The 25,940-nt window shown below is 37.5% G+C and overlaps 1 protein-coding gene across 3 annotated transcripts in view; it reads right to left on the bottom strand.

Annotated features, from left to right (window-relative positions):
- WDR70 (WD repeat domain 70) overlaps positions 1–25,940 on the bottom strand; it is a 303,223-nt gene that overhangs the window by 212,753 nt on the left and 64,530 nt on the right. For all 3 annotated transcript variants that reach the window (XM_067030887.1, XM_059060266.2, XM_059060267.2), the window contains exon 8: positions 165–318. In XM_067030887.1, coding sequence (XP_066886988.1) covers positions 165–318 — 154 coding nt within the window. The remainder of the gene's footprint in view (positions 1–164; positions 319–25,940) is intronic.

Genomic DNA, 25,940 nt, shown 5'->3' with positions numbered 1-25,940 from the left:
CTATGAAGCAGAAGAACTTCCCGGTCAATGCACAAAATTGCAAGAAATAATAAATTACTTTTAAGACATTAACTTTTGGGGTAAATTATGGCAGCACCAACAAGTTGTTAGTAAATGTGTACTGCATTAATTAAATTCACTAAAATATTCTGTGTCATACTTACCTTGGTGTTGGCCATATCTACAATATACTGGTCTCCCTTTATACACTCCATTACTTCAAAACCATCTCTGTCAATCACTTTGGCCTGAGAGCTTCCAGATACAACAAGAATCATGTCTCCTGTGTTACTGTACTGTAATGACTTGATCTGATGGCTATGAAAAAAAAACAAAGACAGTCTGGTAAGACACTGAGCATGTTTATACTTTCACTTATTAAGCACTGTCAGAAAAACAGTCACACAACTCCACAAATTGTTAATTCTACAAAATCAGGAACGTCAACCTGAAATGGGTTGACTCAACACCAGTGCCTACCCTGTTAAGCTCTCCTCCCACTCTCCATAGCAATCTATTAAAATCTCTACTCGCCTTAAATCTTCAACCCAAACAACTCCCCCTCTGTAGCTGTTGATTCTTCCTGCTCTTTCCCAGAAGAAATATATAAGAACTGCCTCAACGTCCTCTGATTACTGTTATAAATGTATCTGCTTCTGAACGCCTCTCTTGCTTCTTCCGTTTGATTACAACGGTGAAAATGAACCTCTTCCTGCCCCAGGCATATCTACTACCTATATTCTGGATCCCACCCCTTTCCAGTCTCCTCAGTAACTTCTGACTACTCTCCCTCTCTCCTCCCCTTCACATCTAAGCAATCTAAGCAAGTTTTCATCTCCCTCCTTATTTCTCTAGCACTGTAGTATCCTTTCCACCCTCACCATCCCCACTGAAAGTGATCTTGCCATTGTGGCTGTAGTGAATGCTACGATGTGCCACCCAGATCAATCCTTTCAGGACTGAAGTACTCATTCCCCCAAGCTTCCAGGATTTGGCCTGCTGGTGGCTTACAACTAAACTAAACCCTCAGGAATTTCCCTGAGTCACAGAGAACTCCCTCATCTAAGATTATGTTACCATCCCAAAGTATCCCAAAGTCAATAACTGGTCAATGTGCAGTAAAATAGTCCAGCCCTCTGTTTCAATCGGGAATATCTCAGAAGGGTTATTGCAGCTTCAGATCTCCCTGTGAGAATCAGCTGAGGCTGCTGTTGCAACTACCTGGCAATTCAGTTCCTCCATCTTCCTAATGCTGTTTCCCTGCACCTTCTCTCCTAGGGGTTGATCCCAGAAGCACTCCTCAACAAACCTCCTACATGAAAATCCTGAAGCTTCAAAATGTTTTGGGGGACTGAGAGACTTGGTAGCAAAAGTAGACCTATGAAGTCCACTCCAGTGGTGTCAGTCACTGACTGGTTAGCAATGAGGACCCCATCTCTGGTGGTACATAGTCCCTGATAAGCTGCAGCAGCGCAAATGCAACTGCTAAAACTGTTGGTCAAACGGAAGGCACTGGCTGGTGCAATACTTCAGGCATTTGAGAGGTACAGGAAAAGAAGTAATTGAAAGGACTATGGAACTGGGCAGCCATTGCTAGGGGCAGTCAGCACAAAAAAGAAAGACAATGAAAGGCTGAGGATGATTAATCACCAATTAAAGACTACAGACTGAAAGCCGGAGGGCCCATTTAGCAGCATATAAAGACAGGGTTATTGCTCTCTGTCAGGTAAGCACTATGCAGTCACTGATCCAGTAAAGCAGGTGTTTCTACTTCTACTGGGAAGGAAGACCAAAAGCAGTTGACATTCATATGTAAATCAACAGCAGCATACATTTACATGCTTGAACCTGGGGTATGTTAAATTTTCTAATCCTTTGTCTTAAAATAGTCCCAAGGGACCTGGATCACCTGGACAATCCAAAGAAATTCATGCTGGTCCATGATCTCCATGACAACATGTTAACTATATGAGGTGAGCAAAATGTCTAAACTACCTTGGTTAGAAACACTCTCTCCAGGACATGAGAGATAAAACCTAGAAAAGATCAGGAGACTGAGAAAAGGAGATGTGGGGAAGATCCACATAGACAGACATATGAAAGTGGACATCAAAAATCAAGCTCTTTGTATCACACGTTAACCCTAGAGAGCATCAACCTTAAAAGAGGCAATGAGAGCTTCCCTGGTGGCGCAGTGGTTGAGAATCTGCCTGCCGATGCAGGGGGCGCGGGCTCGTGCCCCGGTCCGGGAGGATCCCACATGCCGCAGAGCGGCTAGGCCCATGAGCCATGGCCGCTGAGCCTGCGCATCCAGAGCCTGTGCTCCGCAACGGGAGAGGCCACAACCGTGAGAGGCCCGTGTACCGCAAAAAAAAAAAAGAGGCATTGAACAACCATGCAGACAAAGTTAGTTAGCCAGTTCAGTTGACATTAGCTAGCTTTTGTCATCATCCACTCCAGTCTTAATGCAATAGGCTCATAAACGAAACAGTGGTGCTAGCAGGGATGAAAGTTATGCATGGGAATGACAACAACTCTCCAAAGCTGACCTAACTATTGCTGAAGGTCCAACCCGCCAGTAACAGAGGCCTATGGTTAAGACCCCCTCCCAAAATCAATACTAAGCTAATAAATATGTAAAATACGTAATATGGAAGACTGTGATAAGTGTACAGGGAAAAAACAGAATGGGGAAGGCAGATAGTAGGTACCAAGGGAGCAGGAATAAATATTTCAAGTGGAGTGGTCAGGAAGTAGGTGACTGAATAGTTTATCAGGTAACTGAGGTAGCAGGTTATGGAGATATTTTCAGGGTGAGTGTTCCAAGAAGAGGGAACAGTTACTAGAAATGACCTGCAGCAAGAGAATACTTGGTATGTTCCCAATGTGCCGGTAGAATGAACAAAAAGAACAGGAGTTAGAGATAAGGTCAGAATGCAGCCAGTGGGGTGGTGCAGATCATGGAGGGCCAGGTAAGGCACCAAAAGGACCTTGGTTTTACTCTCTCTAGAAGAAATGAGAGGAAACCCACTACAGCATTTTGAGCTGAGAAATGACACAATCTACCTATTCTGTACAGAACCACTTTTTGGGCCTGGACTATTTTATAGTCTGAAGTCTATGGAGCCCTTCTTAGCATGTTTTTAAACACATTATAAAAAAACACACTAGGGCTTCCCTGGTGGCGCAGTGGTTGAGAGTCTGCCTGCCGATGCAGGGGACACGGGCTCGTGCCCCGGTCTGGGAAGATCCCACATGCCGCGGAGCAGCTGGACCCGTGAGCCATGGCCGCTGAGCCTGTGCGGCCAGAGCCTGTGCTCCCCAACGGGAGAGACCATGACAGTGAGAGGCCCGCGTACCGCAAAAAAATATATATATATATTTTTTTTTTTTTTTTAATTTGTGACATAATATGGAGTTTCTACACTAATGTATCAAGTAACTAGGCCTAGAGGTAGGTCTGATAACTTCTGTAATTTCAAAGCAGTGATGATCATAAACAATATATCTTTCAATATACCTGTAACAATGGTAATGTGATATGAAACCATCTGAAATTTGCAGGTACACCTGTGACTTTGTTGCCTACTTTCATAATTAAAGGAAATGCTAAATTTCAGTTAGAAGTTAGTGAAAGGAAAGAAATTTTTATCCAGGTTCACAGAAATTGGGAGAACCAGATATTGAACTCATGAGCCATAGAATTTTGTATAACTATAATTAAGAAATTAAGTGACATAGTAGAGATCCTATATATAGAACTGAAAATCACAAAAAAGAAATATGAAGAAATTCTAGAATGAAAAATACATAACTGAAATTTAGAACTAATAGATGGGTTTAATAGCAGAGAATTAACATTTAAAAGATCATTTTTAGATTGAAGCATGGTGAGAAAAAATGGAAAATGCAGAAAAAAACATAAGATACACATAAGATATGGTAAAAAGGTTTCATACTGGAATTGCAGAATGGAAGGAGTGAGAAGCAAAATGTGCAGAGGTGACTGTCAACATTGGAAAAATGATAAAAGACACTAAACCAGAGATTCAGTATTATAAACACCAGTAGGATAGTAGAAAACCACATCCAGGCATATCATAGTAAAACTGCTGAAAACTTAAAGACAAAAGTAAAACGTTTAGAACAGCCAGAGTGGGGGAAAATAATTCCTTCAAAAGGGTAAAAATAAAACTAACGGAAGACTTTTGCAAAGAAGCAACAAAAGCCAGAGGACAACGCAATGATATCTTCAAACCTTTGAATAAAAGTAACTGCCTAGATGGAATTATAGGATCACTAAAAATAAAGACAAAATAATTTCCCGAAAAATAGAAGCCAAAAGAGTTTGTCAACAGCTGACTATACTAATGGAAAGAGCCCTCGGGAAGAAAGAAAATGACCCCAGATAAAAGCATACAGAGAGAGTATGGTATGAAAAATAACAGAAAGGGAGGATATATAAGTAAATCTCAATGACTACTGACTTCATAAAACAACAATAATATATCTGATGGGATTTAAAATGTATACACACACACATACCCATATATAAAATTGAAATACATGAAAAGAACTGCAAAAGTGTAGGAGAGGATAAATGTAGTTACATACAGTAAATGTTCTAAAGTCTTTGTATTGACTGGGAAGGGGTAAAAGAACTAATTTTTAATAAAATTTCAGTCTATTATTAGAATATATGATGTAATCTTTAGGGTAACCACTAAAGGAACAGTAAAAGACACTAACAAGCCAACTGAGAGGAGAATATATAGTATTAAAAAATTAATGCAGGGACTTCCCTGGTGGTGCAGCAGTTGGGAGTCCACCTGCCAATGCAGAGGACGCGGATTCGAGCCCTTGTCCAGGAAGATCCTACATGCCGTGAAGCAACTAAGCCTGTGCGCCCCAACTACCAAGCCTGTGCTCTACAGCCTGCAAGCCACAACTACTGAGCCCACATGCCACAACTACTGAAGCTTGCAAGCCTAGAGCCCTAGCTCTGCAACAAGAGAAGCCACCACAATAAGAAGCCCACTCAACGTAATTAAAGAAAGCCCCGGCACAGCAACAAAGGCCCAACGCAGCCATAAATTAATTAATTAATTAATTAATTAAAAATGTAATGCAAAGGAAAGGACAGTAAATGGGAAATCAAACAGGCTGGACAAATAGAAAACAATGAATGAGATGGATGATTTATGCTCAAACTTACCAGCAATAACATTAAATATAATTAAATTAAGTATTACAATTAAAAGGCAAAGTTTGTAAGAATGATTAAAAAATAAGCTTTCACTTAAAAGAGACACTTCATACAGAGAGGAAAGTGTGAAAGCAAAAGGATGTAAAAACATAATTCACAAATACCGACTAAAAGAAAACTGGTATATTTACTAATATCAGGCAGAGTAGATTTTAAAGCAAAGAACATTAATGAAGGTAAAAAGGACATTTCATAATGCCATTTGCAGCAACATGGATGGACCTAGAGATTATCATACTAAGTGAAGTAAGTCAAAGACAAATCCCATATGATATCACTTACATGTGGAATCTAAAATACAACACAAATCAACCTATCTATGAAACAAAAACAGACTCACAGACATAGAGAACAGACTTGTGGTTGCCAAGGGGGAAGTGGAGTAGGGGAGGGAAGGAATGGGAGTTTGAGATTAGCAGAGGCAAACTACCATATATAGGATGGATAAACAAAAGTTTCTTATCAGGTTTTGGTATCAAGGTATTTCTGTTCTCATGAAAAAAACTGGAAACCATTCCTACTTTTTCTGTTCTCTGGAGATCTTTGGATATAATTTACTATTTTTTCTAGCTTTTTGAAATGGATGTTTAGATCATTAAAATGTTTTTTTGGTAATATATGCATTTAAGTGTGTAAATTTTCTTCTAAATATGGCTTCGGCTGCATGTCACAAGTTCTAATCCATTGTCTTTTCATTATCACCCAATTAAAAATACTTTCTAATTTCTCTTGTGTTTTCTTCTTTGACCTAGGGATTAGTTACTTAATTATTGCTTAATTTTCAAACATTTGGTGGTTTTCAAATTATTTTTTAGAATTGCTTTCTCACTTAATTCCACTGGGATTAGACAACATTTAGACTTTGGGCATTTATTGAGACTTGATTTACAGACGAGTATATGTCAATTTTATTTTTTTTTTTTTTTTTTTTTTTTTTTTTGCGGTACGCGGGCCTCTCACTGCTGTGGCCTCTCCCGTCGCGGAGCACAGGCTCCGGACGCGCAGGCCCAGCGGCCATGGCTCACGGGCCTAGTCGCTCCGCGGCATGTGGGATCCTCCCGGACCAGGGCACGAACCCGCGACCCCCGCATCGGCAGGCGGACTCTCAACCACTGCGCCACCAGGGAAGCCCTGTCAATTTTAAAAGCGTTATTTATACGCCTGAATGTACTTTGGAACAACATGTAAATTAGTCATTTATTAATTATGTTGTTCAAGTCTTCTATTTCCTTACTGTTTTTTTTTTTTTTTTTTTTTTTTTTTGCAATATCAGTTACTGGGAAAGCCACACTCCCAGGATGACTGTGGATTTGCCTGTTTCTTCCTTTAGTTTTGTTGGTTTTTGCTTTATATATTTGGAGGTATATCATTAGGTGCAAATACATTTAAAACATCTTCTTGGTGGATTGCACCTTTTATCATTATAAAATGTCCTTTGTTTTTAGATTTTATTGAAGTATAGTTGATTTACAATGTTGTGTTAATTTATTCTGTACAGCAAAGTGACTCAGCTACACATATATATATTCTTCTTCATATTCTTTTCCATTATGGTTTGTCACAGGATATTCAGTATAGTTCCCGGTGCTGTACAATAGCCAATACCTCTTATGAACACAGATACAAAAAAAGTTCTAAACAAAATACTAGCAAATTGAATCCAGCAATATGTAAATACATCACAATCACGTAAGAGTTATTTAAGGAAGGCAATATGGGTTTAACATCCAGTTGATTCATGTGATTTTCTATAATTACAGAATATAGTAGGAAAAATAACTCAAGTATTTCATAAACCTTATTAAAAGACATTATTAAGAATATGAATGGACCAAGTCAAAGACTGGGAGAAAATATTCAGAACATGTATCTGACAAAGGATTCCTATCTAATATATGTAAAGAACTCCTAAAGTACAACAATTAAAAAAAAATGACCAACAACCCACTAAAAAGCATGCAAAAGGAATAGACACTTCACAAAATATATGCAAATGTCCTATGTAAACATTTAAAAATATGGCCAATTACCAGACAGTGTAGGGGACCACAGTTAGGAGGAACAAGCCCATGAGACTACTTTATAGGCTTGAGGCCAGTCTACAGGCAAGATGCTTGGGGATACATCCTGAACCCACCACAGCTATGGCCACGTGTCAGACAGTCACAGGTTATTAAAGGAAATCCTCAGAAGTACAAATTAAAAAGGTATATAAATGTTTCTAAGCATGGAGCTGTTTGTTATTTCCCCATAGCACTTAACAACATCTGTTATTATATATGTTTTGTTTATAGTTGGCCTTCCCTCACTAGAACCAAAGCTCCCTGAGGACAGAACTATACTTATGTAGCGTTCTATGCCCCAAACCTAAAACAACACATGGCACACGGGAAGTGTTCTATAAATGCTTGTCAAATGGATATAAATTTTAGAATAATTCCAACTATATCTGTTTGTGATATGTATAAACATTAAAAAGTAGTTTATAAAACAATATGTACAGAATGGTACTAGTTTTGTAATATAAAAATATTTACATATATGAGTAAAACAGACTAGAAGGATAAATACCACAATGTTAACAGTAGTTACCTCCACGACGTAGGGTTTGAAAAATATACAGATATAAGTGTTAGGGCAAAATAAATTATATATTATTTTAACCAAAAAGAGTAAATTATAAAATTCTCAAAGAGCCTGGAAAATTATTACTAGGATGGTGAAATGAAAAAATCTACCCTCTGTGAGGAAGAAAGCTATCACATCAACAATTTCAATATAGTCACGTCTGTCAGTATCCAAGGGGGATCGGTTCCACGACTACCAACCCACATACCAAAATCTGCAGACAGTCAAGTCACCTATATAAAATGGCATAGTACAGTCAGCCTTCTGTACTAGCAGGTTCCACATTCATGGATTCCATCCGCAGTTGGCTGAATCCACAGATTAGGAACCCACAGACAGAGAGATGACTATGTGAGTCTGTCACCATCTCACATCCTATAAGACCAGGACTTTTCAAGAGGACTTTCTGTAATGATGGAAATATTCTATATCTATGCTGTCCATTATGGTAGCCACTAGCCACAAGTGTCTATCAAGCACTTGAAATATCACTAGTGCAACTAAGGAACTTAATTTTTAATTTTATTTAATTTAAATTTAAATAGCCACGTGTGGCTAGTGGCTAATGAACTGAACAGTGCAGCTGTTAACAATATGAAATAAATATAAAACAGTATCAAGTTTGGAACAGAAGATTCATATTGCCTCATAAGACGGATGAAGAATGAAATACTAAACTATGTAAAATGTTCTTTAAAAACAAAACAGGGCTTCCCTGGTGGCGCAGTGGTGGAGAGTCCACCTGCCGATGCAGGGGATATGGGTTCATGTCCCTGTCCAGGAAGATCCCACATGCCGCGGAGCAGCTGGGCCCATGAGCCATGGCCACTGAGCCTGCGTGTCCGGAGCCTGTGCTCCACAGCGGGAGAGTCCACAGCAGTGAGAGGCCCTTGTACCGCAAAAAAAAAAAAAAAAAAAAAAAGAAAACCTAATGAAATCTATAAAAGTCTACTTGGACAATAATACCTATCAATACTAAAAAAGCCTCTGTGCAGCTCCCTAAATGTGACTTTCAGTCACAAATTTAGAAATGACTACTGAAGTAAACTCCTCAGGTAAAAATTTTATTACCATGCTAAAAAATAGTCTCTTACATTTTTCACACGTGGCAAAGTAAAGTATCTCACATCAGAGCAATCTTAAAGGTATGCTACCACAGGTGTTATTCTCTTAAAAAAGATATCCCTAAACAAATATGAATGGAAAGCAAATAATTAAACCCTAAATAGATATTAATATACAAGCTCAAAGAATTCTGTAATATATATACATATACACACACAGACACACAATGGAATATTACTTGGCCATAAAAAAAGAATAAAATTTTTCCATGAATGGACCAAGAGGGTATTATGCTTAGTGAAATAAGTCAGACAGAGAGAGACAAATACTATATGTTATCACATGTGGAATCTAAAAATAAAACAAACAAATATAACAAAACAGAAACAGACTAACAGATATAAAGAACAAACTAATGGTTACCAGTGGGAGGAGGGATGGGGAAAGGGGCAAGATGGAGGTAGAGGATTAAGAGGTACACACTACTATGTATAAAATAACTAAGATACAAGGATATATTGTACAGCATAGGAAAAATAGCCAATATTTTATAATAACTTTAAACGGTATATAATCTATAAAAATATTGAATCACTATGTTATACAACTGAAACTAATACTGTAAATCAATTATATTTTAATAAAAAAAACCTCTGGTAGAGAACCAACTTAATAATCAAAGCCCAAAACATAAAATTTCTCTATCAAAAATAAAAATGATCATCTTTTTTTTAAAGCTGTCTTCAGATATACCGTCCCTTATGAATGTAATTCTGCTGTCAAAAAATTAAAAGGGACTTCCCTTGTGGTCCAGTGGGTAGGACTCCACACTCCCAATGCAGGGGGCCTGATCAGGGAACTAGATCCTGCATGCATGCTGCAACTAAGAAGTCTGCATGCTGCAACTAAAAGATTCTGCATGCCGCAACAAAGATCTCATATGCTGCAATTAAGACCTGGCGCAGCCTAAATAAATAAATAAAAATCTTTTTACAAAATTAATTAAATTCCTTAATTTATCCTAACAGGCCAAACTCAAAATAAAATTAACTTCAATGATAAAAGAATTTTAACAAAATGTTAGGCCATTTAGTCCAATTTACCTTCTAAGTTTATAATTTTAAGGCTGAGAAATAAACTGGTATTTCATAAAAAAACTATGAACTCATGATAATTTTGTTTTCTAAAAATAGAATATATACAAAAAGCTAAAATTTCTGTATGTCTAACTAGGCCTCAGTAGAGTTATTCTTCCTGGTTGGTTATCAGATCCAAATCGGATACTTACCAATGAAACTGCCTTTATGCAGAGCCACCACTAACTAGAAACTGCTGCTCAAAATTTATAGTGACTGTTTCTCCTACAATGCTGAAATTCTAGCTGATACTTTTTGAAATATTTATTCTGGAAAAGGCCATTCTTAATGTATGAATTCAGAGTACTGCTTCCAATGGCAAAGATAATTCAAACAAAGATCTGAGTGAGCTCTGAGGTTAGAATGTGTGAAAATGTGAGGAGACCAAGATCGATGAGAAATTGAAGCTCCCAAGCCAGATGCTCATGAAAAAGGAACCTACAGAAGCAAAGGTGGGGCTACTGCCCAGGATCCTTCCTTCCTAAAAAAGAAAAGTCTCTCTGGCCTCATGACATCCTTTCTGAAACACTGGAAAGCAATGAGGTCCTGGGCAAGATTCTGACCAGGGTCCCAAATTTCAATTAAGTCTGTAGGAGGCATCAATAATAATAAAATATAAAATTATTTGTTTGATCAAATGTGTCAGTTGTCCATCTACTGCCTCTCATTTCCAAATTCACCCTTCACTGCCTGCTGTGCAAAAATAGATTGGAGTCCTTTAAATATTTTCCCTGGGCCACGTGGCATGATGTTAAGTCTGGCATTATGTTAAGTTAGAGAGTGCTGGAGGGACACTGCAGAAGAAAGGGGTATTCCTCCCTGGGTCTTGTGTGCTCCTCTTGGTAGGTTCCTGCACCACACATGGCTTTTCCAGTGTCCAACTCCTACAGTTTGTGTGGCTTCTCCACTACCAGGCTCCTGAAGTGTGCACAGCAATCAGTAGCCAGCAGCATCCAGTAGATTCCCCAGCACCTCCCTCAGACAGTTTTGTACCAGAGTGAACTGGTGAAAAAAGTTTCTGGCAAGTTCTCCTGTCACAGCACCACAGAAGCTTCTTTATCATTAGTGAGCCAAAGCCTTGCCCTCACAAATAAGGTCTAGATCCCAATCCTGGAAGCCTCTTCCTTAAATATTCTATCTATATGCTAGGAGTAAGGCTACTCTTCTTATCTGCTATTCCTATATTCTTTAGAGTTCACTTTACTTTTTAGGACCAAATCCCTCATTACGCCAATCCCCTGTTACAGGTAGTAATTCTTTATAATAAGCTTTCCCTATTCAACTTACTGTGTGATTTCTCTCTCCTCATCAGTCTCTGATATACCATATCTCAAGCAATTAATTCGGAACTGAGAAATTTATAGGCCGTTTAGTGCAATTTTTTAATTATATGAACAAACAGATCAGATCTTTGATAATTAGTCAGTTCAGACTGCTAGACCAAAGTCTGTAAAGTAAGAATAGAATGAACCAATTAGTTCACAGGGTGTATCTTTGCAAACAATACTCCCATTTTGGAGAAGTCTTAATTTTCTTCAATAACCATGGAAGATCAAATACTTTACGCAATAACTTTTGTTTTTTCTGGCGAACCATTTTCATTTCCAAAGGGAAATGAAAATCTTAAAAAACAGCAAAATTTAAGAAGACTGGGTAGTAGCAACAGTTCAATGGCTCCATTTCTCTGGCTCTTTGCTCTACCAAATTGCTCTATTTACATTTGGAGGGAAATACAAAATCTCAGCAATCCCACACTAATATTCATCTTGCTTTTTAGCTTTACAGGAAAGCCTAACGTTTACCCTCTATCTCATTTCACATGCTCTCTTTGCCAACATTAAAATGAAATGTTCAGCATCAAACTCACCATTCCTGTCCCACTTTGCTCTTAATTCTGCTAGCCACAGAGTTAAAAGGACAGGATTAAGAGTCATTAGACACAGTACTAAGGAGAATTAAAGGGCTTGTTCAAGGGGTATAACATCTGCTCCTCAAATTCCTGCCTAAACAACTAAGATTCCGATCAAAGAGAAGAGGGCGAAAGCCAATCTGACAGTAAACTGGAGTCATGAGGAAGTGAATGTCCTCTTAGGGAGTAACTCTGACACCAGAGGAAGGCTTAGCGACATTGCACAATTCTTTCTGTGAAGTTATTCATGGGGCAAGTGGGAGTATACGCGTCTAAGTGGAGGTGAGTGGGAAGGTGAAGACTGAGGATCCTTTTAAGTAGTTTTTGCTCTGCTAGCAAAACAAGCTGGGACATGCAAGACAGATAATCACAGTTGTTTGGGGCTGTCACTTGGGGCTCAGGAGCCAAGGTGTCCTGATACAGTGAAAAGTGCACTGGAATGTGAGTCAGGAGGCCAGGGATCCAAGTCCTCACTCTGCTGCTAACTAGCTATGTGACGATGAGCAAGCCCTTTGGCTTCACTAGACTCAGTGTCCCCATTTTTTTCCAAATTAGTAGATGGAACTAGACGGTAGCACTATGCAGAGATGCTCCTGAGACAGAGTTCATGTACCAGCTTTATACATTTGCTGAGTCCTGGTTTCCTCCACTAAAAAACCTGGAGAAACAATACTTATAGGATTGGGGTGAAGATTAAAAACAATACATATCTATGTGCAGCTAGCACAGTATGTGAAATAAGCAGTTGCTATTATTACTACTTCTTTATTTCCAAGGGCTGTTTAAGATTATTTGAGGGGTATAAAATCTTGATAGCTAACTGTAATGAATACATTTGAATTGAATACATTGAATATTTCAAATTCATTATGAGTTAAGTTAGTATAAGTTTAGCATGTGTTTTAATTATTACTAACCAAAATGCTCAAGAGACATATTCTTACACCTTTTCTGATTTTTTTATACCTACTCACATACTAAAGGTTTGGAAGCTAGTAATAATTTTACAAAATAATGTATCTGTCAAACGAAACTAAAGCCACAGAAAATTTCTATCCAGGACTAAATATTTTACTAAAGCCAAATAACTCTTCCCTTCCATTAAAATGTATATTTTTGTTTATTAATGTGATAAAATTACTCTATCACTCAAGTGCAGATTATCAGCTTCATGACTTTATATGGTCTCACAGACAAGTTCCATGCTAAAAGACAATGAACCTAAATGCCTAAACAGTACATTTTCATATCTTCTGAGGATTAGAGAAATATGATCAAGAATAGCCAACCAATAAGGATGATTAGCAAAAACTAAGTCCTTGTTCTGATTATTCCCAATAGCTTCCTTTAAGATAATGCTGAGTTAGGAATAATTCAAGTCTTAATTCTAATAGCAGAACAACAGGAGCTCAGCATTTAACAATGAATAAAAGGTGTTGAGGGAGCAAATAAGGGGAGAGCCCTAGTTTGGAGAGCCTCTCTAGAAAAGCAATACTTTGGTGGTAACCTAAGCATAAAAATAAGCTAACCATTTTGTGAGGTGGGAGCAGGTAGCAAGGGACAGGGAAGAGCATTCTAAGCAGAAGAAAAGTACTGTGTAAAATCCCTCAGCCGTTTTGCTAGAGCACACTAAGAAAAGAGAAGAAATGGGCATAGGACTTTACAAATCATAGCAAAGCATTTGAGTTTTAGTCAAAATGCATCAGAAAGCGGATTTAGCATGAATAGTGGGGGAAAACAGACTGCTTCAGTACTCTAAGTGAGATTTAAGCAAGGAAGATGCTTGAGTTGAATTCTGAAGGAGGGATCTGGAAGAAACTGGAGAGGCAGGGAGAATACTTGTACGGTGTACAGGTAAGGATGGAGAGAAGGACCAAGTACTGGGGAAGGAAGGAAGTGGGGACAATGAACTAACTGCAATGAAACCTTCAGGTTGTGAAGTCAGACAGAAAGATGATGACAACCATAAAGTCCTTTGAAGTTTAAGAGAAGAATATAAACGTAAGACTTTAGAAATTAAGGACTTGTGAAAGATTACCAAAGAATGTTAAAATGTATTCAGTCAATGTAGAGGAGATCCTGAAGACAGTGCAAAAAGAATGTAAAGACAGGGTCCTTAAGAACTTAAAAACAGGAAATATAATAGAAGACTTCTACAAAAAATGTGAGTTACACATTAGATTTCCCTAGTCCAAATATCAAAAGAAATAACCTGGAAAAACATAATAGGGAGATGTATCAGAATTAGAAACTGAAAGAACTGAAAGGTAAAAACTACCCAGAAATTTCTATAAGAAAAAAACTAGAGTGGTTAGAAAAATACTTCCCCAAAAAGAGTACGACAGCCTCATGTGAAAATATCCCACAAACCAAGAATTCCTAGGGCAGCACATTCTCAAGGTAGAAAGGCTGCCCTAACAGTTATCACATTAAGCAGCTGGCAGCTAAAAAGGATGTTTAAGAGATGACACAGGGGTCAACAAAACAAAGATGCACCAACTAGTCAGAACCCTAACAAAATAGCTTCCCGGAAAACAGAATATGCATCACATAAAGAAGAAACACCCTTGCAAGGATTACTCCCAGAAGCAGGCCCCTTGAAACTCCCTCAGACCATAGGCTCCTTCCACTAGCTACAAGCTATTATCTTTAAGGAAGTGAGGAGATACAAGAAGAATCTATTCACAGCTTTTGTCACCAGGCAAGGAGAGTAAAATAACAAGGAAGAGCTTCTAGACTAGGGGTCAGCAAACTTTCCCTTTGTAAAGGGCCAGATAGGAAATATGTTAAGGTTTGCAGGCCATATACAATCTTTTGTCACATATTCTTCTTTGCTGTATTTTGTTTTATAATCCTTTAACATTGTAAAATTTTAGTTCAAATGCCATAAAAAAAAAAAACAGGCCAAGATCAACTATACTCCAATATAAAATAAAAATTAAAAAATTAAATTAAATTTAAAAGTTTAAAAAACAAAAACAGGCCAGGGACTAGATTTGGCCCTCTGGTCACAGTTTGCTAATCTCTGTTGTAGAACATAAAAAGATGAGGAACATAGCTGTGAAATATTTTTTTTTAAGGAAAAAAAGACATATTCAGACTGTCATTGTTTCAGTGCTAAAACTAAAATTCAAGAAAGCATATCTGTTGCTATGGTATACAATGCTGCAATAAATAAACTTTGTTCCTCAGTCATTTCCATGCATGGATACATGTGTCAGAGAAGTTCCTTAAAGTGGGTTACTGGTGAGAGTATCTATCTGTGTTTATAATTTGTAAGATAATGCCAAATTGCCCTCCACAGAGTGGTACCAATTTACATTCCCACCAACAATGCCTGAAAGTGCTTATTTCTCCAAATCTTATCACAGTTCACATTTTCCATCTTGATGGATATTATCAAATTATTCTTTAGAAAAAGAGCTTAGACATTAATATCCCACCTTTGCCTTCTGCCCACATTTGCCTTCTTACCGCATAGGATAGTAGAGATCTTTTTCAGCTTTGCCAGTCTTACAGGGGACAGGTAGTACATCACTGGCATTTTAATTTTTTTCTTCAATTGTTAGTGAAGTTGAGTATAATTTTTCATGTTTATTGGCCAGTTACATTTCTTCTGCTGTTGTCTGTCAATTCATTTTCTTTGACAGTTTTAATTTTCAAATAACCCCCTTTATTGATTTGTAGAAACTCATATATTATGTATGGTTAGCAGTCCATTGCTTTCAGTATGTATTTCAATTTTTTATGAGCTTATAATTTGTCTTTTAATTTTGCCTATTTATCTTTTGTTTTCTAAAGTGTAAGATAGCTTTTTTCTTTTTTTTTTTTTTTTTTTTTTTTAGCGGTACGCGGGCCTGTCACTGTTGTGGCCTCTCCCGTTGCGGAGCACAGGCTCCGGACGCGCAGGCTCAGTGGCCATGGCTCACAGGCTTAGTTGCTCCGCGGCATGTGGGATCTTCCCGGACGGGAACACGAACCCGTGTCCCCTGCATCGGCAGACAGACTCTCAACCACTGCGCCACCAGGAAAGCCCCTAAGATAACTTTTTAATTATAAAAGTAATTCATGCTGTTTTGCCGTATCATATAAAGTGGAAATTCTTCATTGCCACTACAAAATTTATGTCCATTCCCAAAATGTAACCTCTTAAACTCTCCCGAGTAACTGAAAGACAGAAATATGTAAGTTATACATTACAAAAATAAGACCTTTTTGAAAACTGTTTTTCATTTAATAAACGTTTGTGGAAATATTTCTATTTTAAAAAGTTTCAAGAAAATATGGCTTATACTAAAGTAAGCAGAAAATAAGCAAGGATAGAGAACAATATTTAAAAGCACGTTAGGGCTTCCCTGGTGGCGCAGTGGTTGAGAATCCGCCTGCCGATGCAGGGGACACGGGTTCGTGCCCCGGTCTGGGAAGATCCCACATGCCGCGGAGCGGCTGGGCCCGTGAGCCATGGCCGCTGAGCCTGAGCGTCCGGAGCCTGTGCTCCACAACGGGAGAGGCCACAACAGTGAGGCCCGCATACCACAAAAAATAAATAAATAAATAAATAAAAAATAAAAGCACGTTAAACAAAGCACGTTAAACATGCTCTTCAAAAGACACTATCATGTAAATGAAAAGCAAGACACAGACTAACAGGAAATATTTGTGATAAACATATCTTATAAAGAACTTTATCAACCAACCCAAGAAAAGCAACCCAATTTTAAAAATGGACAAAAGATTTGGACACTTCACCAAAGAAGACAGATGCAACACAAATAAGAACATAAAAGGATGCTCAACAATATTATTCATCAGGAAAATTTAAATTAAAACCCAAGTATAAATCACTACACATGGAAAAGAATGGCTAAATTTTAAAGTATTGAAAATACCTAGTATTTGGTAAGCATGAAGTAACTAAAACCCTTATATATTACTCCTAAGAAAGCAAAATGGTACAGCATTTTGGAAAAGTTTGGAAACTTCTTATAAAGTTAACACACATACCACACAGCCCAGCAATTCTCTCTTAAGTATTTACCCAAGGAAATCAAAACATCTATCTACAAAAAGACCTATATGTAAACACTTACTGCAACTTGATTCATAACACCTAGAAACTGGAAGCAACCAAAATGTCTATCAATTGGTGAACAGATAAGCTGTCTGTTGTACATTCATACAAGGGACTACTATACAACAATAAAAAGGGGGAAACACTACTGACAGTGGCAACAACAAAATCAGAGCAGTGGTTGTCTGGGGGTCAGGAGAAAGGAATGACTGCAAAGTGACTAGAAGGAACTCTCTGGGATAATGAAAATGCTCTATAACTTGATTGTGGTGGTGGTGGTTAATATGACTATGCATTTCTCATAACTTGCAGTACTGTACACTTGAAAGGATGAATTCTGGTGGGTGTATGTAAATTATACCTGAAAAAATGTGACTTTTAAAAAGTTCATTAAAAGCAATAAAGACCTGAATTAAAATGGTAAGAAATTAGTAACGTGGATTGATTTAAGAGATTCTCACAGATTGTAGCAAAAATAAATAAATAAATAAATAAAAAGATAAAGAGAACTGGGTCAGAAAGAAGAAAAGAGAAATGGAGAAGAAATAATAGATCTGGATATCTAGGACTCCTAAAAAGGGAATCAGGACAGATAATAGCTTCAACAGTAGTCTGAATTTTTAGAGGTACAATCCAATCTTATGAGACTAACAAAATCTTAGTAATGGGAAGTAATACATTAAAGACAACAATTTGTGAGTCTGTGTACTGAAATTCCTTCACGTTAAAACAATACTAAGATAATAAGAGCTAATATTTACAGTGCTTTACTAAGCACCAAGCATTGTGCCACACATTTTGCATATATTATCCATTAATCATTATTACAACCCAAAGAAATGGAATTATTCATTCTATTTTGCAGGGAAATAAAGCAAGGGTCAAAGTAATTAAACTTGCCTAGTCACACAGAAAATGAACTGGTCAAAGCAGAATTCAAATTCAGACTTGGGGCTTCCCTGGTGGTACAGTGGTTAAGAATCCACCTGCCAATGCAGGGGACATGGGTTCAAGCCCTGGTCCCGGAAGATCCCACATGCCACGGAGCAACTAAGCCCGTGCGCCACAACTACTGAGCCTGCGCTCTAGAGCTCGCGAGCTACAAGTACCGAAGCCTGCGAGCCTAGAGCCCGTGCTCCGCAACAAGAGAAGCCACCACAGTGACAAGCCCGCGCACCGGAACGAAGAGTGGCCCCTGCTCGACGCAACTAGAGAAAGCCCGTGCGCAGCAACGAAGAAGACCCAACACAGCCAAAAATAAATAAATAAATATAAAAAATTCAGACTTATATGACATGGAATCCATATTCTTGCCCATCATGCACATGGACCCTAGACTAATACTTAGTTGTAGAACTGAATTTTACATAAATAAGTCTGCTATGGAAAAGAAAGAAGGGGGAAAAATACTTCAATGGAAATCTGGGAGAGTAATGAAATTTCCTTCCATCTCCACTATAACTGACAGTTATGACACAAGTTCAGCCACTTACAGAGAATTATGCCCAATGGCTACAGCAATGACTCACCCATTCTTATGCCTAGTAATAGAAATTTTTAAATTTCTTAACCTAGGATTCACTCAGGAAGATGAAATACTGGGTAAAGGTTTTGTGTTGTTTTTTTTTTTTCCTTTGAACTCTGGAACTATTTAATCAAAAGAAGAAACTAACAGATATATGCCAAGGACTACAAATGCCATTTCAAAAGGTAGAAATTACAGCTCAGTGGCAGTCAATTCGAACATAAAGTGAACGGAAATCATAAGATGCAGTAAAACTCTCAAATCAGTTACCTTGAGATTCCATGTCCTATTTTTTGTTTTTAAAGAGCTAAACATATCAACCTGAGACCTGAAGCCCAATGCATCATGATGCAGAGCCAGAGATTTCAAAAACCGCCTGTTCTTTATTTGCCCTGAACTAATATGGTTTAAGCCAAAATTTTTTAATTTTCCTGGAAAAGAAATCGTTATACTTCCTTTCTTTTTGAAAAAAAAAAATATATAGGTACATCCTGATGAAAATGGTTTTTTATCCATACAACAAGATATTTTTGGAGAAAAGGATGAAAAGATTCCATTATTCATTGCTTATTTAATGAATAATAAGTTCCTACTATATGCCAGGCACTATTAAAGGTGTTGGAATACAAGTAAAATATAAAAAACAGATGACCATTTCTGATAATGATAAGTGCTATAAAGAAAACAAACCAGAACAATGCATAGAGTGGGTGGAGGGATTGGGAGATAAGCTATTTTTTAAAAATATCTTTATTGGAGTATAATTGCTTTACAATGGTGTGTTAGTTTCTGCTTTACAACAAAGTGAATCAGCTATACATATACATATGTTCCCATATCTCTTCCCTCTTGCATCTCCCTCCCTCCCACCCTCCCTATCCCACCACTCTAGGTGGTCACAAAGCACCGAGCTGACCTCCCTGTGCTATGCAGCTGCTTCCCACTAGCTATCTATTTTATATTTGGTAGTGTATATATGTCCATGCCACTCTCTCACTTTGTCACAGCCTATCCTTTCCCCTCCCCATGTCCTCAAGTCCATTCTCTAGTAGGTCTGTGTCTTTATTCCCACCTTGCCCCAGGTTCTTCATGACCATTTCTTTTTTAGATTCCATATATATGTGTTAGCATACAGTATTTGTTTTTCTCTTTCTGACTTACTTCACTCTGTATGACAGACTCTAAGTCCATCCACCTCACTACAAATAACTCAATTTCGTTTCTTTTTATGGCTGAGTAGTATTCCATTGTATATATGTGCCACATCTTCTTCATCCATTCATCTGTCGATGGACAATTAGGTTGCTTCCATGTCATGGCTATTATAAATAGAGCTGCAATGAACATTGTGGTACATAACTCTTTTTGAATTATGGTTTTCTCAGGTATATGCCCAGTAGTGGGATTGCTGGGTCGTATGGTAGTTCTATTTGCAGTTTTTTAAGGAACCTCCATACTGTTCCCCTAGTGGCTGTATCAATTTACATTCCCACCAACAGTGCAAGAGGGTTCCCTTTTCTCCACACCCTCTCCAGCATTTATTGTTTGTAGATTTTTTTGATGATGGCCATTCTGAGTGGTGTGAGGTGTTACCTCATTGTAGTTTTGACTTGCATTTCTCTAATGATTAGTGATGTTGAGCATCCTTTCATGTGTTTGTTGGCAGTCTGTATATATTCTTTGGAGAAATGTCTATTTAGGTCTTCTGCCCATTTTTGGATTGGGTTGTTTGTTTTTTTGATATTGAGCTGCATGAACTGCTTGTAAATTTTGGAGATTAATCCTTTGTCAGTTGCTTCATTTGCAAATATTTTCTCCCATTCTGAGGGTTGTCTTTTCGTCTTGTTTATGGTTTCCTTTGCTGTGCAAAAGCTTTTAAGTTTCATTAGGTCCCATTTGTTTATTTTTGTTTTTATTTCCATTTCTCTAGGAGGTGGGTCAAAAAGGATCTTGCTGTGATGTATGTCACAGAGTACTCTGCCTATGTTTTCCTCTAAGAGTTTGATAGTGTCTGGCCTTACATTGAGGTCTTTAATCCATTTTGAGTTTATTTTTGTGTATGGTGTCAGGGAATGTTCTAATTTCATTCTTTTACATGTAGCTGTCCAGTTTTCCCAGCAACACTTATTGAAGAGGCTGTCTTTTCTCCATTGTATATTCTTGCCTCCTTTATCAAAGATAAGGTGACCATATGTGCATGGGATAAAGCCCAGAGATAAACTCTGGGCTTTCTATCCTGTATGCAGAAAATTATAAGACACTAATAAAAGAAATCAAAGATGATACAAATAGATGGAGAGATATACCATGTTCTTGGATAGGAGGAATCAACGTTGTGAAAATGACTATACTACCCAAAGCAATCTACAGAGTCAATGCAATCCGTATCAAACTACCAATGGCATTTTTCGCAGAACGAGAACAAAATATTTCACAGTTCATATGGAAACACAAAAAAAAACCCCAAATAGCCAAAGCAATCTTGAGAAAGAAAAACGGAGCTGGAGGAATCAGGCTCCCTGACTTCAGACTATACTACAAAGCTACAGTAATCAAGACAGTATGGTACTGGCACAAAAACAAATATAGATCAATGGAACAGGATAAGCTACTTTTAACAGTATTATTAGGAAAGGTCTCTTTGAAGAGCTGACATCTGAGCTGAGACACAACTCAAGAGGTCACTGGTTTGCAGTTAATGAGACAAAATACACAAATTATGCAACTTGATGACGGTTATAGAGGGTAACAGAAACCCAGGAAATTAAGCCAAAAAAACCCCTTAAGATTATATAAATTTACAATGAAAATATCAAAGGAGAAAATATATTCAGGTACATAGTATGTGTGTATATATATATAAAAGAATATTAACTGTGCTTTCCCACACACCTTTCACCTCATATTATAGCTTTCTGGTGATGCACATGACCCCACACCGACTTCCATACAGACCATGTCAACAACCTTCTTTCTAATTAGTAAACCACAAGAAAGTTCTGTCATCCCTAGGACTATCTTGACATACCAAGAATGACTTGTGATTTAATTAACCTATTAATTTTATGAATGAAGTTATCTTCTAACTTTTTCTTTCCTATTGATGATATCCAAGATTAGCTGCAAACAAAAAAAAAGCTTGTTATGCAAAACTGAAGTAGCTAGATGGATTTGATATTATACTTTTCTTCTCAAGTAGAGCCTAATTAATGATGCCACTGATCAGTGACATCTACGGGAAAAAAAGTCATATTTGGCCTTATGGTTACTTACCCTAAAAGTTGCAAAATCTAATAGTTTCGAAAATAGTATTACTATGGAAACTCATACAGTGAGTTTACCAATTCACTAATAATTATAAAAAGTTCAATCAAAAATATTTTGTCCTTAACTTGAATTCAATGAATGAGCTATTGGCCAGAAGAAATGAGATAGTTACAATGATATGATTACTGAAATTTATGTAACTCTGCTTCTTTACACATTAACTCATACACAAATCATGAATCCAGTTTTATAAGAGGAACCTTTATCCATCTTCAGTTTCTTTTTCACAACTGATAACATGAAAAACAAAAGAAAGCATAAATGCCTGAAAAAAAACACTAATCTATCAAACAATTATGTGAAATATTATGCTGCATATGTATCAGCTGTAAACTAATTTTTAAAACTTTACCTAAAAGCTAAAATAGTATTACTTCAGTTATCTGGCAAAGGCAGTAAATAAAGTGTTAAAACAGGGCCTCCCTGGTGGCACAGTGGTTGAGAGTCCGCCTGCCGATGCAGGGGACACAGGTTCGTGCGCCGGTCCAGGAAGATCCCACAAGCCTCAGAGCGGCTAGGCCCATGAGCCATGGCCCCTGAGCCTGCGCATCCAGAGCCTGTGCTCCGCAACGTGAGAGGCCACAGCAGTGAGAGGCCCGCGTACCACAAAAAAAAAAAAGTGTTAAAATAAGTAAGGCTTACCGATAAATGAACTTAAGCAAACACACACCACACCTTTGACTATTTCTGATGGCACTTACTCTAAATGGTTTTAATCCCTCTGTGCCTATGCATAACATAGTGATTAATGGCACAAACTCTACAATTAGAATACATGAATTCAAATCTCTGTTCTATCACTTACTGTATGACCTTGGGCTAATTAATTTTTAAGCCTCCATTTCCACACTGTCAAAGGGAGATAACAAACGTACCTATGACATAGGGCAGTTAGGAGAATTAACTGATATAAAGAATTTAGCCAGGCTCAATAAATGTTAGCTGTGATAATGATATACATTATTAATATTACTATCAGGTAAACAGAACATATCTTTGTTCTCTAGCAAAAAAAAAAACTTATCTCTGTATTAAATAATATACACACCTCGTATCTAAAACTCAAAATATAAAAGGGTAAATAATAACACATTTTCCTTCCACCTTGGTCTCCCAGATAATCAGTTCTTCTCCCTATAGACAACTAGTGTTACTGGTTGCTTGTGTACCTTTCCAAGAATATTTAATGCATATATAAGCAAATAGTCTATATTATTTTTTCCAAGCTTTTTAAAAAACTATGTACTATTCCATACTGTGCTTTTTTAACTCAGTACATTTTGAAAACTGTTCCACAACTGAACCCTTCCTCAATGCCTTAGGTAGTGCATTTAATTTCAGTAATAATACCTTCCTTTTGATGGGAAAGTATTTTAGAGACCACTTTGTGATGATAAATAATTTTATTATATTATTATTTAACTGAGTATGAACATATAACTAGGCTCCTTTTACTAACAACTCTTACAAGAGTATAGATTTGCAATGAAGTTAAAAGAAAACACTGATCAGGACTTCCCTGGTGTGCAGTGGTTAAGAATCCACCTGCCAATGCAGGGGACACAGGTTCAAGCCCTGGTCTATGAAAATCCCACATGTCGCAGAGCAACTTAGCCCATGCGCCACAACTACTGAGCCTGCGCTCTAGAGCCCACGAGCCACAACTACTGAGCCCATGCACCACAACTACTGAAGCCTGCACACCTAGTGCCCATGCTCCGCAACAAGAGAAGCCACCACAATGAGAAGCCCATGCACAGCAACGAAGACCCAATGCAGTCAAAAAGAAATAAAAAGAAATTTTTTTAAAAAGTAAACACTTATCACTCTACTCCCACAGGAATGATTATCATCAAAAAAACAATAACAAATGCTCTTGAGGGAATTCCCTGGCGGTCCAATGGTTAGGGCTCTGTCCTCTCATTGTCAAGGGCCTGGGTTCGATCCCTGGTTGGGGAACTAAGATCTCATGAGCCACGTGGTACAGTGGGGCAGGGGGACGTGGAATTGTTGGTGAGAATTTAGAGGAACTGGAACCCTTATATATTGCTTGTGGGAATGTAAAATGGTATAACCACTTTGGAAAAGAGCTTTCGAGTTATTAATATGTTAAACATAAATTTACTATATGACCTAGCAATTTGCAGTTTAGGTTAAAAGAGATGGAAACATATGTCCAAAGACTTGTACACAAATGTTCAAGCAGCATTATTCATAATAGCCAAGAAGTGGAAACAACCCAAATGTCTACCAAATGGTGAACGGACAAACAAAATATGCCATATATATATATACATAGATAGCTAGATAGATAGATATGCCATATGCCATCTATCTATCTATCTATCTAAAACAGAATACTAGTCAACCATAAAAAGGAACAAAAGTCCTGATATATGCTACAACATGGGTGAACCTCATAAATACTATGCTAAGGGAAAGAGGACAGACACAAGAGACCACATATTGTATGATTCCATTCATATGAGACATCCAGAAAAAGCACACCGATAAAGCAGAGTAGTGGCTGCCTAAGGCCGGAGGCAGAAATGGAGAGTGACCACAAATGGGAATGAAGTTTGTTTTGGAGTGATGATAATTAGATTGTGGTCATGGCTGCACAACCCTGTAAGTTTACTCAAAACTACTGAACTGCACGCTTAAAAAGAGTGAATTTTATGGTATATAAATTAAACCTCAATAAAGTGATTTTTTTAAAGCAAATACTAAACCAAAATAACCAATGAAATTTAAATTAATTTTAAGATGTTGTTTTCTGACACAACACTATAAAGAATGAAACAACTTCTTTATTGTGAGACAAACTGATTATATCCTTCTGCCACGGTCCTTTAATCAGCCATCAGCTGAACAAGTTAATGAATACCTGTTGCCTGCACTAGCACAGGCCTATTTTGCTGTGTTATAGCGATGATCCAGTCTTCCCACCAAGTGTCTCTATTATAACTACTATGAAAATTTTGTTCATACAACACTTTATGACAAAACAGGCTTTCACTTGGCATTTATATATGAAGGGTGTCTCTGCTCCCTCCTCATGAGGCCATGGCAACTGAAAGCAAACAGAGCATTTGAGCCCAGGTGATTTTAAACACAAAGGTAAACAAATGCAGGCATTAGCGTTGTGCCAAATGGTTATTAAAATGAAAAAAACAATTTTCTAAATTAATAAAAAGAATTCATGAGCCCCTGAGAATATGCCCATAAACCCCCATCTGAGAAACCTGTAATGTGCCAAGTCTCAGGATTTACTGCAGTATGCAGGGCTGAGTGACCTCACGCTGAACAGTCACAGAGTTGAGCAGTTCCAGTGAGTGCCCATTCACAGAATGCTTTGGGAAGACAATCTCCACAATGCATGGCCCCATACAACTGTGTCTTTAGTTATGGATCTTTGGTGGACTTCTGAAGTGGAAACTTATTTTAACATTTATATGAATAGCGATTTTAAAGCAACAAACACCTGATGAAAAATAGTAGCATTCATCTGCTTGAAAAGACTGAACATCTGACACAAACGATGAACAAACTACTGAAAACCATTATCATATAGTAATTAAACCTGCAAAAAAATTTCTCAAAAGTGAATGTAAGTACACAACCACTTAAATCAATACTTACTACATATGAAATTGTGTTACATCTGACTAAAAAACACTGTATTGACTAAATTATCCCAGAACTTAAAGCAAGAACCAGGCTTATAAGTTTCCAAACTAATGATTAACTTGTTAGTCTGTTAGCAGACCAGAAGATCAGAGTAGAGGAATACAATTTATTCTCAACAATAAAAAAAATTCATTCTATATGTCCCATTGAGTTTCTTTTTTACTTTTGCATATCGAATACAGGCAATCCTTGCTTTGCGTGGTTCTGATATGCATGAATTTCAGTCGCCATCTTTAGATAAATAATACCAGGCCCCAACAACATGGTTCAAATTTCAGTTACTACAGTATATTAACTGTGAGTAATTGCATAAAGTACAAATT

The sequence above is a fragment of the Kogia breviceps genome, chromosome 4 (genome assembly GCF_026419965.1).
Source record: "Kogia breviceps isolate mKogBre1 chromosome 4, mKogBre1 haplotype 1, whole genome shotgun sequence".
NCBI lineage: Eukaryota > Metazoa > Chordata > Mammalia > Artiodactyla > Physeteridae > Kogia > Kogia breviceps.
This window is presented reverse-complemented; position numbering and strand designations above follow the sequence as displayed.